This window comes from Anabrus simplex, chromosome 11 (assembly GCF_040414725.1).
Source record: "Anabrus simplex isolate iqAnaSimp1 chromosome 11, ASM4041472v1, whole genome shotgun sequence".
In the NCBI taxonomy this organism is placed as follows: Eukaryota; Metazoa; Arthropoda; class Insecta; order Orthoptera; family Tettigoniidae; genus Anabrus; species Anabrus simplex.
The window spans coordinates 66,462,600-66,478,698 of record NC_090275.1 but is presented as its reverse complement, the minus strand read 5'-3'; the positions used below and the strand labels follow the sequence as shown (position 1 = coordinate 66,478,698).

At 39.8% G+C, this 16,099-nt stretch overlaps 1 protein-coding gene across 8 annotated transcripts in view; it reads right to left on the bottom strand.

Annotated features, from left to right (window-relative positions):
• The window catches only part of LOC136883450 (nuclear RNA export factor 1), a 200,242-nt gene that overhangs the window by 52,283 nt on the left and 131,860 nt on the right, over window positions 1–16,099 (bottom strand). For all 8 annotated transcript variants that reach the window (XM_067155749.2, XM_067155752.2, XM_067155753.2 and 5 more), the window contains one exon: window positions 10,659–10,695. In XM_067155749.2, the coding sequence (XP_067011850.2) occupies window positions 10,659–10,695 (37 nt within the window). The remainder of the gene's footprint in view (window positions 1–10,658; window positions 10,696–16,099) is intronic.

Genomic DNA, 16,099 nt, shown 5'->3' with positions numbered 1-16,099 from the left:
CGAATCTGTGCAACAAATCGTCACCCAGAAGTTAGGGAAGAGGAAAACGTGTTCTCATCTTGTGCCACATCACTTGACTGACAATCAGAAGCAGGCACGTTTAGAGGCTTCACAGGATTTTGTCGAAACGGCGGATTCGACACCAAATTTCTTGAACTGTATTGTCACTGAGGATGAAACCTGGTGTCTCAGAGACGACCCTGGAATGAAACAGCAAAGCATGGAATGGCATTCTCCGGGATCCCCTAGTCGGAAAAAGGTCAGAGCCAAAAAAGTCACGCAACAAACTCTCTTTGAAAGGAAAGGGATTAAACAGTATTCCTGACATCCAGCGAAGCGTGACAAGGCTTTTGAACACCATCCCCAAGGAAGCCTTCTTGCAAAGTTTCCAGGACATATATCACTGATCTCAGCAGTGCATAGTTATGGCAAGGTACTATTTTGAAGGACAGTAAGGTCACTGTTGTGCATCGTTCATCTATGTTGATAGTACAGGACTATTCACCAAACTTTATTGTCACAGGTTGTAATTCACGGAAGTAGGTCACCCACTGGTCATACTCAATGCTTGGTTTATCAAACCTCTTTCCTCTCTTATTAATCCTATTTACTCTATCCCATACTCTCTAGGGTTGATTCATCCTACACTCCCTATCTATTAACTCTATTTGTTCCTTCATCCATAGTTTCTTCCTCTCCACAATTTTATGTTTATATTCTTTCCTTACTTTACAGAAAGCTTCACTTTCCATACTCCTTCCATTTTTCCTGAATTATTTTAGAGATTTCATACCATTTTTTTCTTAAATCCTTACACTCCTTGTTATACCACCTTACCTCCCCTTTCTTCTTATTTCTCCTACCTCTAACTGAGCTACCCTTTAATTGGGTATTCAATTAATTCCAACGCTCCATCAATATTGTCTTCCCTCAAAGCAACTTCCCAACCATCCCTTATTAGTTGTAATTCGTTTTCTATAAGGGCAATTCCCGTTCTGCATTATCTGTCGATTTGTATTTAATGTAACTTCTTCCTTCTTGATTTTCCTTGTTACCTCTCACTTCCTTACCTCTTCCGCACTTCTTTCTATCAGTACCCAGACCGGTGAATGATGGGATTCAAGCCAATCACCTACCTCCATCCTTTTAATTTGCCCTAACATATCTTCCGAGCTAATTACTAAATCAATAACGCTTCCACCCTGGGTTGTAATATATGTCAGTTTTCCTTCCCTATCCCTTCCCAGTAAATGTTCAAAATGTCAAAATTAAATGCTTCACACAATTCCAAGAGTTTTGTTCCGTAACTATTTCTTTCCTTATCTTTACTTCGTCTTCCTCCCATTATTTTTATCTCATACTCTTTACTAAACATTGGGCACTGCTCTCCAATCCTAGCATTCCAGTCACCAAAGAGTAACATTCCATCTTCTTCAAATTTCCCCCTTATGATACTAATTTCCAATAATACATCCTCAAAGAATTTGTTATTAGCATATAAGGAGCTATTGGGGTGACAGTATGTAAAAGCCAAGCATACCTTCTTTACTCTGCCTTTTTCTTTTCCCATATTAAACCTAAGCCAAACCATTTCTTCCAGCTTGTTTTCGATCTCCGCTATTAGTTCACTAATCACTTCCTTAATTAACACTACTATCCCTCCCCTACGGCGTTCTCCCCTTATTGCGCTCCTTTTTTTTTTTTTTTTTTTTTTTTTTTTTACTTATACTTGATCACAAACCCCTCCATGTTATCTTTTTTCCTATTTCCAGCCACAACTGTATGAATGCCACAATGTTCAAGCTTTCCACTGCTTCTTTGCCTCCTTATTACATCATTTACTTAACAATCCTTCAATATTTTCAAACCCTATCTTCCAATCTAGTTATAACTTACCCTTCCGCCTATCTCCATTTTCTCCCTTATTTCTGCTTCTCATTACTATGGCTCTCTCCTTCTACCTCAGTTACCTCTTTTCTTGGTAATTTGGGGCGTTCTTTGCCCTCTTTGTCTTCCGTACCTTTTTTTTTTTTTTTACCCCACAGGTCTCTCAAACTCAGACTTCTCCCTTTGATCCTGGCTTCTCTTCCTTTCATTTCGTCCCCAGAATCTTCACCTTTGTTATGCACTTGTCCACTGCATTCCACGCTTGATGTTTCTTGAGGGATTCCCTTCCCTACTACCTCTCGGGCCCTTATTTCTGTTCCCGCACTGCACTACTCATTGTCTTTTACCTCATCTCGTCCTGCCGTTCAATCTGTAACCTGCCCTCCATCTTGTCTAGTCACCATGTCTTCTTCCTCATTGAGTTTCTCCTCCATTGCTTGCAATTTTATCACTGGCCACACTCGAACCCATCTGCCATTGGAAACCACCAGCTGTTGGCCCCTAATGTATGCCCTCGGCCCTTGATGTCTGGCTCTCACTAAATATCTCTTTAAAATTCTCAAATTCTCACTCCCTTCTCTTCCCATGTCTCTTTTGACCCAGATTTCCCCCCCTTGTAAATTACCCACATTTCTTAGCACTATTTCCGCCATCATGGTAGATAACATCTTAACTTTGATTGGTATGTCCTCTCACTTTACCAACCCTTTCCGGGTCATCTATGTCCACTTTACTGAAATTGATTTTCATTTTAATTTGGATCATGTCAACCACTTTGTTCATTATATCCACTTTGTTCTCTCTCCCTTCTTCCTGCACACCGTATATAAATATAAATTACTTCATCCGTTCCTGACGGCTGGTTTCTGCCTCCTTTTTCAGTTTAGACACCTCCTCTTCCACATTTTTAATTATTTCTTTTAACACCACAAATTCTTTCTCATTACTTCCTAGCTTGGTCATTGATTCTTCCATTTTTCTTGTATCCATTTCCTCAAGTTTCCATATTCCTTAGCTGGTTCTTGTATCATCTCTTTGTTCCTTTATCATCTAGTTAAGCTGTTCAGATGCACCGATTTCTCTGACTACTTCCTTCACCACCTCCCTAATCTTCTTGGCGTCTTCCCAGCTGAGGCTGCCACTAGCATTCGGGCTGGAGTTCAATTCCACCCCCCCCCCCCCCAATAACCAGTAGCACAGTTATTACCGCAGCCACCAATAACGCCACTCCCATCTTCCACAAATATTCCTTGCACTCCGTCAGTTTAGTAGTATTCTTCTTCATTCTCCACTGCATCTCCCAATCATGGCCCGATACTGCTCAACTTCCATCATACTGCTCGGCACTTGACACTCAGTGCGTCCGCACCCGTTGCTTGCTTAGGCTAGACTGTTTTGCTTCTATTTCATTCCTTTTCTTTTTATTTTTTGGTGCCAATTGGTCAATTTCCAATTGCTAGTTTGCAAGAGTGGAGCAAAAATGAACTAAGCTGACAGCTGTTTCATATTTTATACATCAGATGCCATTAATTAAATTACATGAATATTCATTGTTATATATACCGAGTGGCCAAAAGTCATGGGAAGACACTGAATGCGATGTTAATAATAACGAGTTGCTCCTCCGTGAGCCTTCAAAACGGCAGCAATACAGCGAGGCATGACTCTACAAGGGTGTTGGAATCAATCTGGAGGGATCTGGACCCATGCATCTTGCACTGCTACCTGCAATTGATCTTCTGTAGTTGGTGCAGGGTTCATGGAGCGTACACCAGCATCGACAGCATCCCATAAACACTCAGCTGGATTAAGATCAGGGGATCTGGAGGGCCAATCCATGGTCATAACTTCACTGCAGTGCTCCTCCAACCACCTGCATGCCACCACAGAGCAGTGAAATGGCGCATCGTCCTGTTGAAACATGGCATCTCCATCAGGGTACTCGCCTCCTTACAATCCTGGTAGAAATGGGTTCCTCACTCCCAACATTCAACAGGGTGGTGATCTGACTCTCAGTAGCCCGTTGAGCGCCCAGCATGGTTCTGCGGAGGCGACGTGATGTCCACTCGTCACACGACTGTGTCTTCCCGTGCGGCGGTTTACACGGGTGGTAACATTCTACCTGCAATATTGAAGATCCACCCTCGTCACTGTTGACCTCGGAAACCCGAATTCGAGTGTAATCTCCGCAATGCTATGACCCATGTGCCAATGATCATGCCAGGTTCAAAGTCGGTTAACTTATGACGTGTTGCCATCATCACGACACCGGTGTCTGTCATAATTTATAACTTTCATTTCCATGTTGACGTATATAATAGGAATCATTTGAGGGATGTTCCACCATTCAACACTTTATATACATAACATTTATTAAGTGAAAACCAGTTTCGATTCCTTGGAATCATCATCAGCTCACAGTACATAAATAAATCAAGAGGTGTCTGTGACAGATTGCTCAGCTACGCCGCAGCTAGCCGCGACATTCAGGGGTCATACATGGCACATATTCTAATGGTACACCCCTTCCCGTAACTTCTGGTCACTCAGAGCATACATACATACATAATTTTAAAATTCTGTAATGTCAAATTTTTATATAAATCAAACATCTTTGGCAAAATATTGTTGCAATTTGTTGAATAATTTAAATTCTGTCATACCAAAATAAATAAATAAATAAATAAATAAATAAATAAATAAATAAATAAATAAATAAATAAATAAATAAATAAATAAATAAATAAATATTAAACAGGCATTAATTTAAACACATTTTCTCGCAAATAGCATTGTTGCATATGTCAAGACAAAGACGCAGAACTCGAGTAGCGCACGTGGATTGTAGGTTTGGAGTGCGCAGGGAAGTGCCCGCTATGAAAAAAAAAAAAAGGAGGACAGCACAAAATCAAGAAGCTGCAGTGGCAGAAATACAAGAACAGTTGCAGAGTACTCATCGTTGATTAAATGCTTGCTGTACACTGCAGCTAATATATATTTTGTTACTAATATTACCAGGAGTAGCCATGATTTACACTCATTTACGAGGGTTGGAACTTCAAGAGTGGCAATTTTTTAATTACAACCGATACAAAACAGATACATGTTAACAAGTTTTACTGTCCTTCAAACTAGTCACGAGCATTGTGTACAACCCACTGCCATCGAAAAGTCAAGGTCACAAGGGCTTAAGTCCGGGCAGTATGGTGGATGGTACAGCATTTCCCAGCCCCATCGACTGAACAAATCAGCCACAGCTTGCGCTGTATGTGGCCAAGCATTGTCGTGCAAAATGATGGATGGGATCTGCAGAAAGTGACGCCATTTCTTTCTCAAAGCTGGTCACAATTTGTGTTCCAAAAATGAACAGTAATAAGTCTGACGGTCTGCTGGAGAGGAACATAATGCATTAGGATAACACCATCACAGTTTTACACAAGAATAACCATGAATTTCACACCGCTTGGGTTCTTCAATCGTCTCTCGTACAATTTGGCCCATGCCTCATCCAGCATAATTGTATGGCGTAAGAAAACCTCTCCTTTGCGCTTATAGCGCTCCAAATGGTTCCGATCAGCTTCATATTGTAATAACTTCTGTATTACCATCAAATCAAGCGGAAATCATCGCAATACAATTTTTCTCATGCCAAGCACAGTTGCATGCGCTAATCTGGTGCCTTGGGCCAACTCACGAATCATATTTCATTGATCAGTGTCCAGTAATACGGCAAGAGTATGCACTTCTTCATTGACATTAGGATGACCTGGCCGATGCATGTCTGTCACATTTTGCGTCCCTCATTGATGGCTTTTACCCACCGATCCACTGTTCCATAAGGTAATTCAGATTCCCCACAAGCCTCTTGAAGACCTTGATGATACTGTTGTGCTGTACAACCTCTGGCACATTCAATCTTTATCCAACTTCGTTGTTACTGTTTCAAAAATATTGTGACAATACTACCTCAGACTGCCAGGTAACACAAGGCTCTGTTCGTCTTGCCAGTTCACATGCACGTGATGTGGGAAGAGAGAGTTCATTTATGCTCTGAGATAAGGTAGGTATGTAACTAACATATGCTATCAGCGAAATTCTGTTGCATGGTGTTTCTACAGCAGTGTTGCCACTATTAAAGTTCCCATGTTGGTATTTACATTCAATAACTTTTTGAAAATCCCTAAATTTCCTATGATATTAAGAAATCTGTCCTTAAGTCCCTACAAGGAAGAAGGAAAAATGTCCCCCCAACTGGCAACACTGGTATTGATGGTCTCACCACAAACAAGTCTATGATCAATCGATAAGAAGCATCAGCTGTGTAACTTAAGTAACGAAACACAGATGGTATACAGCATACCAGAAATAAAGTACAGCAGTAATCTTTGGTAAACCAAAACTTTATAATACCAATATAATGGTCCGTTATTGGACATTTCATGTTCCCTATGGGAATCAACATCTATATCAAACCAAAACTTTACCAAAATCTTACTGCTACACTACTAAAAACACTTGACTTATTTCCCACTATTGCTAGTGTTTTAACAATACTTGGTTATTAGGCATTGAGTGTATTTTGTGCAAGCTAAGAAGAAACATATACAATTGTTAAGGATACACCAATTCAATACATTACCAGTTGTATAGGTTTAGTGAAGTCAATACGGAACCAATATGAAACTTTTAGTATGCGAGTTATAAAGAACTAATGGCAATTAGAGATTTCATGCACTGTCATTTAAAAACCTGAATCTGAACATGGCTTCTCTGTTCTCCATTTCACATCGTTTCAACACAATGTCTAAAAGCCACAACGCACACTGTCAGGGGGGGTCTCTTCCCGCATCGTGCTCACTTGTTTCTCTCCCTGGCCGCCTTCTGCGTGACATCATGTGATATGAGACAGCACTCGCCCGTCCTGCTGACACGTATTACCACTACAGTCTAAAATGGTCATAACTTCTGAACCATTCATGCAAATAATGTCCTGACAAGATTATTGTAATCCTTATAAAATACTGGAGGAGGTCAAACAAAATATTTTGGTGAGGATCTCGAGGATAACATTGAAATATTTATTTAATTTTAAGGAATTATATTTTTTACCGTGGACTATAGAATAAAATCGCTTCTAGAGGGCAGCCGGTTGGAAATAGGTATGTGCCATCACAGACTTTTTTGTAGAGGTTTCTATGCTCTACAATTCGTACGCTTACACTTGGGGTCTATCGTTGATGATTCACGCAGCGTAAACCAAGAAAGCAAGTGACCGACCGATATTTTAATCTCTTTCTACGTATTTACTGTATATCGGATCACGGATACATAATAATTTTATAGTTGTTCACGACGTGAACAGTGTTCGTGTTGTCAGTATCTGAAGTAGAACCACTGTACTGATTAAAATGCAGTCAACATATTATGGAAACGTGTGCGGCGATATAAATTTTCGGCACCTAAAAGAACTCCCGTGGGACAAAATTACGGCACTTCGATTCTCAGAAAACCGTAAATGTTGTTAGTGAGATGTAACACAAATAACATTATTATTATTATTTTGCAAATTATAAAGACAATAATGACTACAACCATAATAGCCAGTTAGTTTGCTACTGTGATGACATAACAATACTTCCTCGTCAACAATGCTTGGTTGTCGAAACACTTTAAACTCTTGAATATCTCCATTATTACAGCTCGTTCGGTAAAAAGGCGTCAGATATAAATGACTGAATGAAAATCATATTTTCTATAATTATTGTTATGCGCTAATAGCTTGGCTGAGTAGCAACCCAAATGGTAGAGCGCTGGCCTTCTAAGCCTAACTTGGCAGGTTCGATCCTGTCTCAGTCCAGTGGTGAAGGTGATCAAATACGTAGTTAGTGGGACATAAAATCCAATATTATTAACATTATTATGTGCTAATAACTTATATTTCTGAATATATTTCGAAGCTCATGAAATAATACAGTACCCATGATCCGATATACAGTAAATACGAAGAAAGAGACTAAAATGTCGTGCGAGAAGAGACCTGTTACTGGATCTCGGTTATTTCAAAAGGGGGCCTCACACATCCCAGTCATCAGCGGTTAAAAAACGTAGCCCAGTTCAAAATTGAATTTGGTGTGTTTCACGGTAAGACTGTATCCAGAAGCAAAAACGTAATGAAAACTCTTATTTCTATTATTAAGTCAAAATTTCCAGTATTCCATGACAAAATAATTTGTCTCTACGTAAGGACCACAACATTTATTAGGATATGGCATTTTAATGCAAAGAGTAAGGAGCTAGCACTGAGAAAATATGCCAATAAGAAGGCTAAACTGTGGGCTGGTTCATCAAGTAATTAAGTCTCCTGACACGTACGTTTTAATAATTTAATATAATTCCATAAAGATGTCGATATGACGTATATTTTCATATGCCATTTGATATAAATATTTACTTCATCAGGAAATAAATTATTTTGAGTTGCATGGCAAATATTTTATTTCTTATCATATTTTATGTCATGTATTTGATACTTCATGTTCTACCTGCTCAACATGTGACGAAATTTAACGCATTTTCATGTTTTGAAATTTATTGGAAGTGGAGTTACTTATCAAATCGGACTAAACCAGACTATTATTTGATGAAAAATTGAGAAGATGTTTCACAGGCACAAAAACTCACAGGCTTGCTGTACAGCGACTGTGTACCTTACTTGCTATTGCTCATATCGCGTGACGTCATAGCGCTCCAGCCAATGGAAGCTTCAACCACTGGAGTAGCCGAACTTTTATTCTATTTACCTTGGCACACTGTCATCCTCTTTGCACACGTTATGGAAATAACTCCTGCTATTCTTTGCAGAAAGCGTATCATGCGGTCAGCACAACTGAGTGTGCAGCCACTGATCTCTGATTACTAGTTTTATTGCATAATGCAATCCATCCAGTTTTGAGATTTTAGATATTACTAAGATCATTTTTGCTGACAATAAAGATTGCATGGATTTTCTTTTCCAAAATTTTAAGGGAAAAACTGGGGTGTATCCAATATGTGTTGCATCTATTACACGAATCAATACGGTATAAAATGATCTGGTAAGTAGTGATTAAGCTTCAACAATGAAAACATCAAAATATTAACTCTCTGTATACCAATGCAGACAGATGAAGCCCAGTTTAAACTAAACACATCTAACAAAAATGTTAATGAACATTGTTACTGTGTTTGGTGAATCGTAGAGAGGTGAAAGAAGGTGTGGGCTTGAATGGGTCAAACTACGATATCAAAATTGAATTAAATTTTAAATAAAGGTTACATTTCTTAAAAAAAACTTAATCTTTCACTTAGTGAAATAACAATAACAAATCTGGGGATTAAAACTGAGCACCCCAGAATAGGGAATTTAACAATTCAAGCTACAATAGCCAGTTTACACAAGTTACAAAATCTCAATGTTTAGACAAAGATAGGAATATACCATTATAAGAGCACTTGTTCCAAGGATTAAAAAAACCGGCCTTCCAAAGGCACCCCTCAATATTACAGTAAACTTAGGAAAGAGCTTACATACTCTCCAACTTTAGCAAATTTCTTCCAAACCGCTTAAGCCAACATTGCACAATACTTATTTTAATATAAAACCCTAATTGGGCTTTCGGCCCGATGATACAGAGGCTAATCCCAAGCTACTCAGATGACTAGAGTGGAGGTTAAATTTTAACACTTTACCAAAAGAGAAAAGTTACAAAATCATAGTCACCTTGAATAAAATTCAAGGGGAGCTCGAGAGGGTAAAGCACTCTCTATCCCTGATTTACAGTTTTAAGAATTTAGGAAATTTTACATTAGCCAAAAGACTGTTTAAATTTTAGAAAACAGGTTACATAGTTAAAATTTAGGACCTTCCCCTCGTGTAAGTCTGCGGAGATAGCTACAGAAACATAAGTCTGGTGGACATTACCTTGGCTGCTGGACTGCCAGACGAAGAATGAGGCGCCCCACCTCCTGTCTTAACACACACACTCAGAAAGACGACGATCAATGAGACACGGTAGCCAGAGCAGCCGCAGTTTATATACGCAAAGAGAAGGTTCGAGAGGATTCTGGACTAATTCGGACACACCCTCTCAATTTTATTAGCAAATTCAAAAGTTATACCCAAAGAACCAAAAAGAATCCTGTAATAGGCTGAAAAGTAATTACAGAAAATTCTCATTGGCCAGATTCAAAACTGGCGGAATGAGAAAGAAGTGTTGCAAACTTTGAAATATATAAGAAAAACAAATGAAAGTTGATTTACTAGAAAAAACCCATGAACACAAAATTTCTTTGAACAACAACTTTTACCTTGCACCAAAGTGCATGACCATAGTCTTTGGTAGTGACATCTATGGAAGAATGTCCAAACTTCTTGAAGTAAACAAACACAAAGCAACTAAATCCAATCAGTTTAGGGAACTTCACAATAACAATTACTCAATACTTCAGTAGTGACATCTTTGGATTAAAGTCCCAACTTCATGTAGTAGCAGTTTCACATTTGTTGGATAGATGGAGTTCATTAAGGAGCTTCTTTTGAATGTGCGAAGTTGAGGTGTACCTCCCGGTACAAACATAATGCAAAGTTCTTGTAAATGCAGAGAAAGGAAAGGAATAAAAGGAGAGGAGGAAGAATAGTAGAATAAGAAATAGCGACAAGAAGAGGCTGAGAAGATTGTCTTTTGATCACTACAATACATACTAAATTTAAAAGAATGAACAGTCTAGCTTACCAGCTTCTTCAGCGTAGGTAGAGATTCCTTCACATCCCTGGAACACAAAACAAACGAAAGGTATCAAAAGTAATATAAGGTGAGGGTTATTCTGCCCGAAGGCAGGTCCGAACCTCCGCAGAGGTGTTCCTGAGCCGGAGTTTACGTGCGGTAGGGTGGCCAGTTCCTTTCCGCTCCTCCATTCCCTTACCCCCCACCAACAGCGCGTGTCAACCCATCCAACTCCTGACCACGCCCAATGTTGCTTAACTTCGGAGATCTCACGCGATCCGGTGTTTCAACACGGCTACGGCCGTTGGCCAAAAGTAATATAACACAAATTAATCATATACTGGGAGGATTCAACATTACTGTAATCTATAAGAGTACAATAATATGATGACGATAAAGATCAAATTAACTCAGCTATAAGGATTATTCCCCTCAGACCTATAGTTAGTGCGAAAGGTTCTCCTACGAATGTTCTGGCTAAATACCTTAGCAAATTGCTCTGGACACATACAGAATGTATTCAATCATACGTCAGGGGGACTCTGTATTTTGTCAACAAGTTGTTAATCATAACCCTTCAACCTAATGCACTTCTGGTGAGCTTGATGTGGAGTCCTTGTTCACTAAAATGCTGACTGACTCAGTCATGCCTCTTACTGAGCACTTCTTCTCTGAGGACATTACTAAGCTATTTCAGTACTGCATGACTTCCAGCTATTTCTTGTGGGGTGGGAAATTTTAAAAACAGATGGATGGGGTGGCTATGGCCAGGCAGGCATTTATTTTTGGAAGTGAGACATAGCTCTCATAGTGCATTGGCACTGTTGGTGGCTTCAAATAGCCTATGCAGTGGCCTCCACGGTATGCACTAGCCTTGCGTCTTGGGTGGTGTGCTAAGTCCCAACTGACGAGCCTAACTTAGCACACGAGGGCGAAACGCAGGCAACCAAGAATGAGTTAGCTGGAAGATTTGTAATGTCCAATAACGGACCATTATATTGGTATTATAAATTTACTCATTCAGGACAAATATTTTAGGTTCCCTATGGGAATCAACATCTACATCATTTGATGGCCAGGCAGGCATCTATTTTTGGAAGTGAGACATAGCTCTCATAGTGTATTGGCACTGTTGGTGGCTTCAAATAGCCTATGCAGTGGCCTCCACGGTATGCACTAGCCTTGCGTCTTGGGTGGTGTGCTAAGTCCCAACTGACGAGCCTAACTTAGCACACGAGGGTGAAACGCAGGCAACCAAGAATGAGTTAGCTGGAAGATTTGTAATGTCCAATAACGGACCATTATATTGGTATTATAAGTCAACTTTTGCCGGTAGTGGCTAATTTATTTATGGAGCATTTGAGGAGGAGGCTACTACTCAGTGCCCGTCAAACCTATGATTGTAATCGCGAGATAGTGGGTTCGAGCCCCACTGTCGGCAGCCCTGAAGATGGTTTTCCGTGGTTTCCCATTTTCACACCAGGCAAATGCCGGGGCTGTACCTTAATTAAGGCCATGGCCGCTTCCTTCCACTTCCTAGGCCTTTCCTATCCCATCGTCGCCAAAAGACCTATCTGTATCGGTGCGACGTAAAAAAAAACAAAAAAACAAAAAAACAAAAACAAAAAAAAAACAAAAACAAAAACAAAACCTATGATTTGGTGAAGGTATGTCGATGATACATTTGTGGCCTGGACGAAAGGTCCTGAAAAACTTCAGCTATTTCTAAACCACCTGAATGAGCAACATCCTTCAGTTAAATTCTCTATGAGATGGAGTCTGAGGGATGCCTTCCTTTCTTGGATGTTCTGGTAAGAAACCAGACGGCTCCTTTGGACATACCATCTATTGTAAGCCTACCCACACAAATTGCTACCTCCATGCAGATTCTCATCACCATCCAGCACAAAAACGGTATTCTCACGACACTACACAACAGGGCGATACGAATTTGTGAGCCATCAAATATCCAGGAGGAGATGGATATACTCAGTCAAGTTCAAGGGTAATGGTTACAGCGATGTACACACATTAATAGAGCCCTACATTCCAGAGGGACAACTAGGCAAAGCTCACAGAAAGAAGTAGTGAAGGGAACTGCCTATCTGCCTTACATTCACAATACCATAGATCGAATTGCCAAGATCCTCTATAAGCACTATAAAAACCGTGTTTGGTACAGTCGCTAGAATTGCTCACAGTTTAGGTAAAACCAACGACAAAATGTCTCCACTATTGCACTCCGGGGTGTACAAAATTCCATGTACTTGCAGCAAGGTATGCATTGGCCAAACATGCCGGTTCATTGTTAACTGCACCAAGGAACATGAACGTAACGTTAGTCTCAACCAAACAGGCAAATCAGCAATAGATGAGCACACCCTATCGCCGGGTCATGATGTTGTGTTCCAAGATGTTCAAGTTCTTATCCACACTAAACACTACAGGTCTAGGATTATATGGGAAGCTGTGGAAATACATAGAAATCTTAACAATTTCAACAGGCGCACTGGCTATAAATGAAGTAATACATTGTTGCCAGCCATCAACAATTCCTGTCCTTTCACTATTGTTATTTTGTTTCGATGTTTTACAAATTCGTACAGTCCTCGTCAGCAGACACTCATTCCAGGCTTGTGATAATGTAATACTTTCATACGTGTGTACACCTGTTATGCACCCCTCCCTCCAAGACTGACTCTGATGGTACTGTCAGCTGCCACTTGGAATGCAAGCGCTGTGCCAGCGTATGGGAAGCCATCTAGTGACGAATGAACGTATCATTTCCAATTACTAACAGCTAAATTCAAATCTTCATTACTGCAGAAGTCTTCCTTGTGAACAGTCGAGATTTTCTTCTGAAGGCACAGAGCGAAGTTCTCTGTTAAACGTGAAGAATTTCACCTTATTTTCTTGACACGGCATAAGCCTGAAAGCCTAATATGTCTACAATTACAGGCCGTGAAGCTGGGCTGAGTGGCTCAGACGGTTGAAGCGCTGGCCTTCTGACCCCAACTTGGCAGATTCGATCATGGGTCAATCCGGTGGTATTTGAAGGTGCTTAAATACATCAGCCTCGTGTCGGTAGATTTACTGGCACGTAAATGAACTCCTGCAAGACTAAATTCCGGCACCGACTAAATTCCGGCACCTCAGCGTCTCCAAAAACCATAAAAGAAGTCAGTGGGACGTAAAGCAAATAACATTATTCTTATTATTATGGGCCATGAAAGTATCAATGGTAACATTCAGCTATATAGTTTAATAATAATAAAGTATGCAGATCATATTTAGTAAACAATTATGCACTTAAAACAATTTCACAATAGAACCTCGATAATTCGAAATTACAGTAGTTAAACCAAAATCCCACCTAATTCGAAGAAGGTCTCGTTTCCGGGAACATAAGGTACAGTTTTGCACGTTATTTAAATTCTTTAATTCAAAATACGGATAATTCGTAATTCAAAGAACAATGTTGGTCCCATTACCAAAATTCAGACTTTTAATTCACCACTGCCAACCCCGAATGGAGAAGGCCCTAGAAAATGTGGGCTTAACAACGGTAGCCAAACTCAGATTCCACCTGGGAAACCGCACCCAGAGGTTCACCCTAATTATGCAGTCATAAACATGAGAGAACTTTGATTATAGGATCGTGGAATATCAGAACTTTAGTAGACAGTAACATCAGACCTTGCGGAAGGAAGTGAAGCGGTATGGAGTGCCATCACAAATTACCAACCTCATTCAGGAAACATACCGTGATTATACATGCAGGGTCATTCCTGAGGGCCGTGTATCTGAGCCTATATCTGTACGTTCAGGAGTACGTCAAGGTTTTATCCTGTCACCAATCATGTTCCTGGTGGTGATTGATGCGGTAATGCGGAATTTTAACGCGAAATGTGAAACGCGGTATCCAGCGGGGATTGGCTAATAGGTTAGAAGATCTAGACTTCGCTGACGATGTGTGTCACTTGTCTGAGGCACATGGTGAAATGCAATCAAAGATAGACGACTTGGTAAAAGAAGGAAAAATGGTGGGACTAACGATCAACTCAAAGAAGACTAAGGACTAACACCAACAAACTAGACCCATTTGTCTTCAGTGATGAACCTATAGAAGTTGTGGATAGTTTCACCTATTTGAGCAGTGTAGTTACGAAAGATGGAGGAGCAGTACAGGATGTTTCTCAAAGTATACAAAAAGCAAATAGTGCCTTTGTTCAGCTCTATCCGGTATGGTAGAACAACAAAATATCTATCAGGACCAAACTTCGCATTTTCCGAAGTAATGTCAAGGCTGTTCTACTATATGGCTCCGAGACCTGGAAACTGATTTAAGTGATTACCTCCAAGTTGCAGACCTTTGTCAATCGCTGTTTATGGAAGATTCTAAACATCTACTGGCCGGAAGTAATCTCCAATCATGAACTATGGAGGACGGATGAAACCGAGATGGCCATACTGATAAAGCGACGGAAATGGATAGGGCATACGTTGAGGAAAGGGAATGAAGCCATTGAGAGAGAGGCACTGGATTGGAACCTGCAGGGTAAAAGGAGGAGAGGAAGGCCCAAACAAACGTGGCGAAGATCTGTGCACATGGAGGCAATGGAAGAAGGCAAGACCTGGAGAGAGGTGAAGAAGTTGGCTGGCAACATTATCAGATGGAGATGCTTTGTTCATGCCCTATGTTCCACAAGAAACAACAGGAATTAAATCAAGTAAGTAAGTCAACACCAGGCCTGAAAGACGAATGGCTTGTCACAGATGAGCTAGCAAGGCTTAACATCGACGTTGCCAAATTAAGTGAAATGAGATTACTGAATGAGGGAAAACTTACTGAATCTAGTTCAGGCTACACCATCTTCTGGAAAGGAAAAAATGAAGGTGAAAACCGAATTCATGGTGTTGGATTTGCAGTGAAAACAAAACTGGTAAACATGCTTAGGTTACGACCTACTGCAGTTATTACATAAAATCAGCTTCATGGTCCGTATCGCACTTCAATAGATTCACAATTAAGTATTTATTTTCCACCTAGTCGATACAATGATTGCTTAAGGCAATTTTTAATGGTCAAAAGTGGTACATGTTTCGTATATTATCAACATCTTCAGCCACATAACACTGTTTAGATGAAAAATGTATAAAATTGACAAAGTAATGCTTTAGAGGAAGTGTCCTTAAAATTAACATAAGATTGACAAGATTAAAACAAACAAATAACTCAAGAGAAAAATATATATATATATATATATTATATATTATTTTATATATATTCTCTTGAGTTATTTGTTTGTTTTAATCTTGTCAATCTTATGTTAATTTTAAGGACACTTCCTCTAAAGCATTACTTTGTCAATTTTATACATTTTTCATCTAAACAGTGTTATGTGGCTGAAGATGTTGATAATATACGAAACATGTACCACTTTTGACCA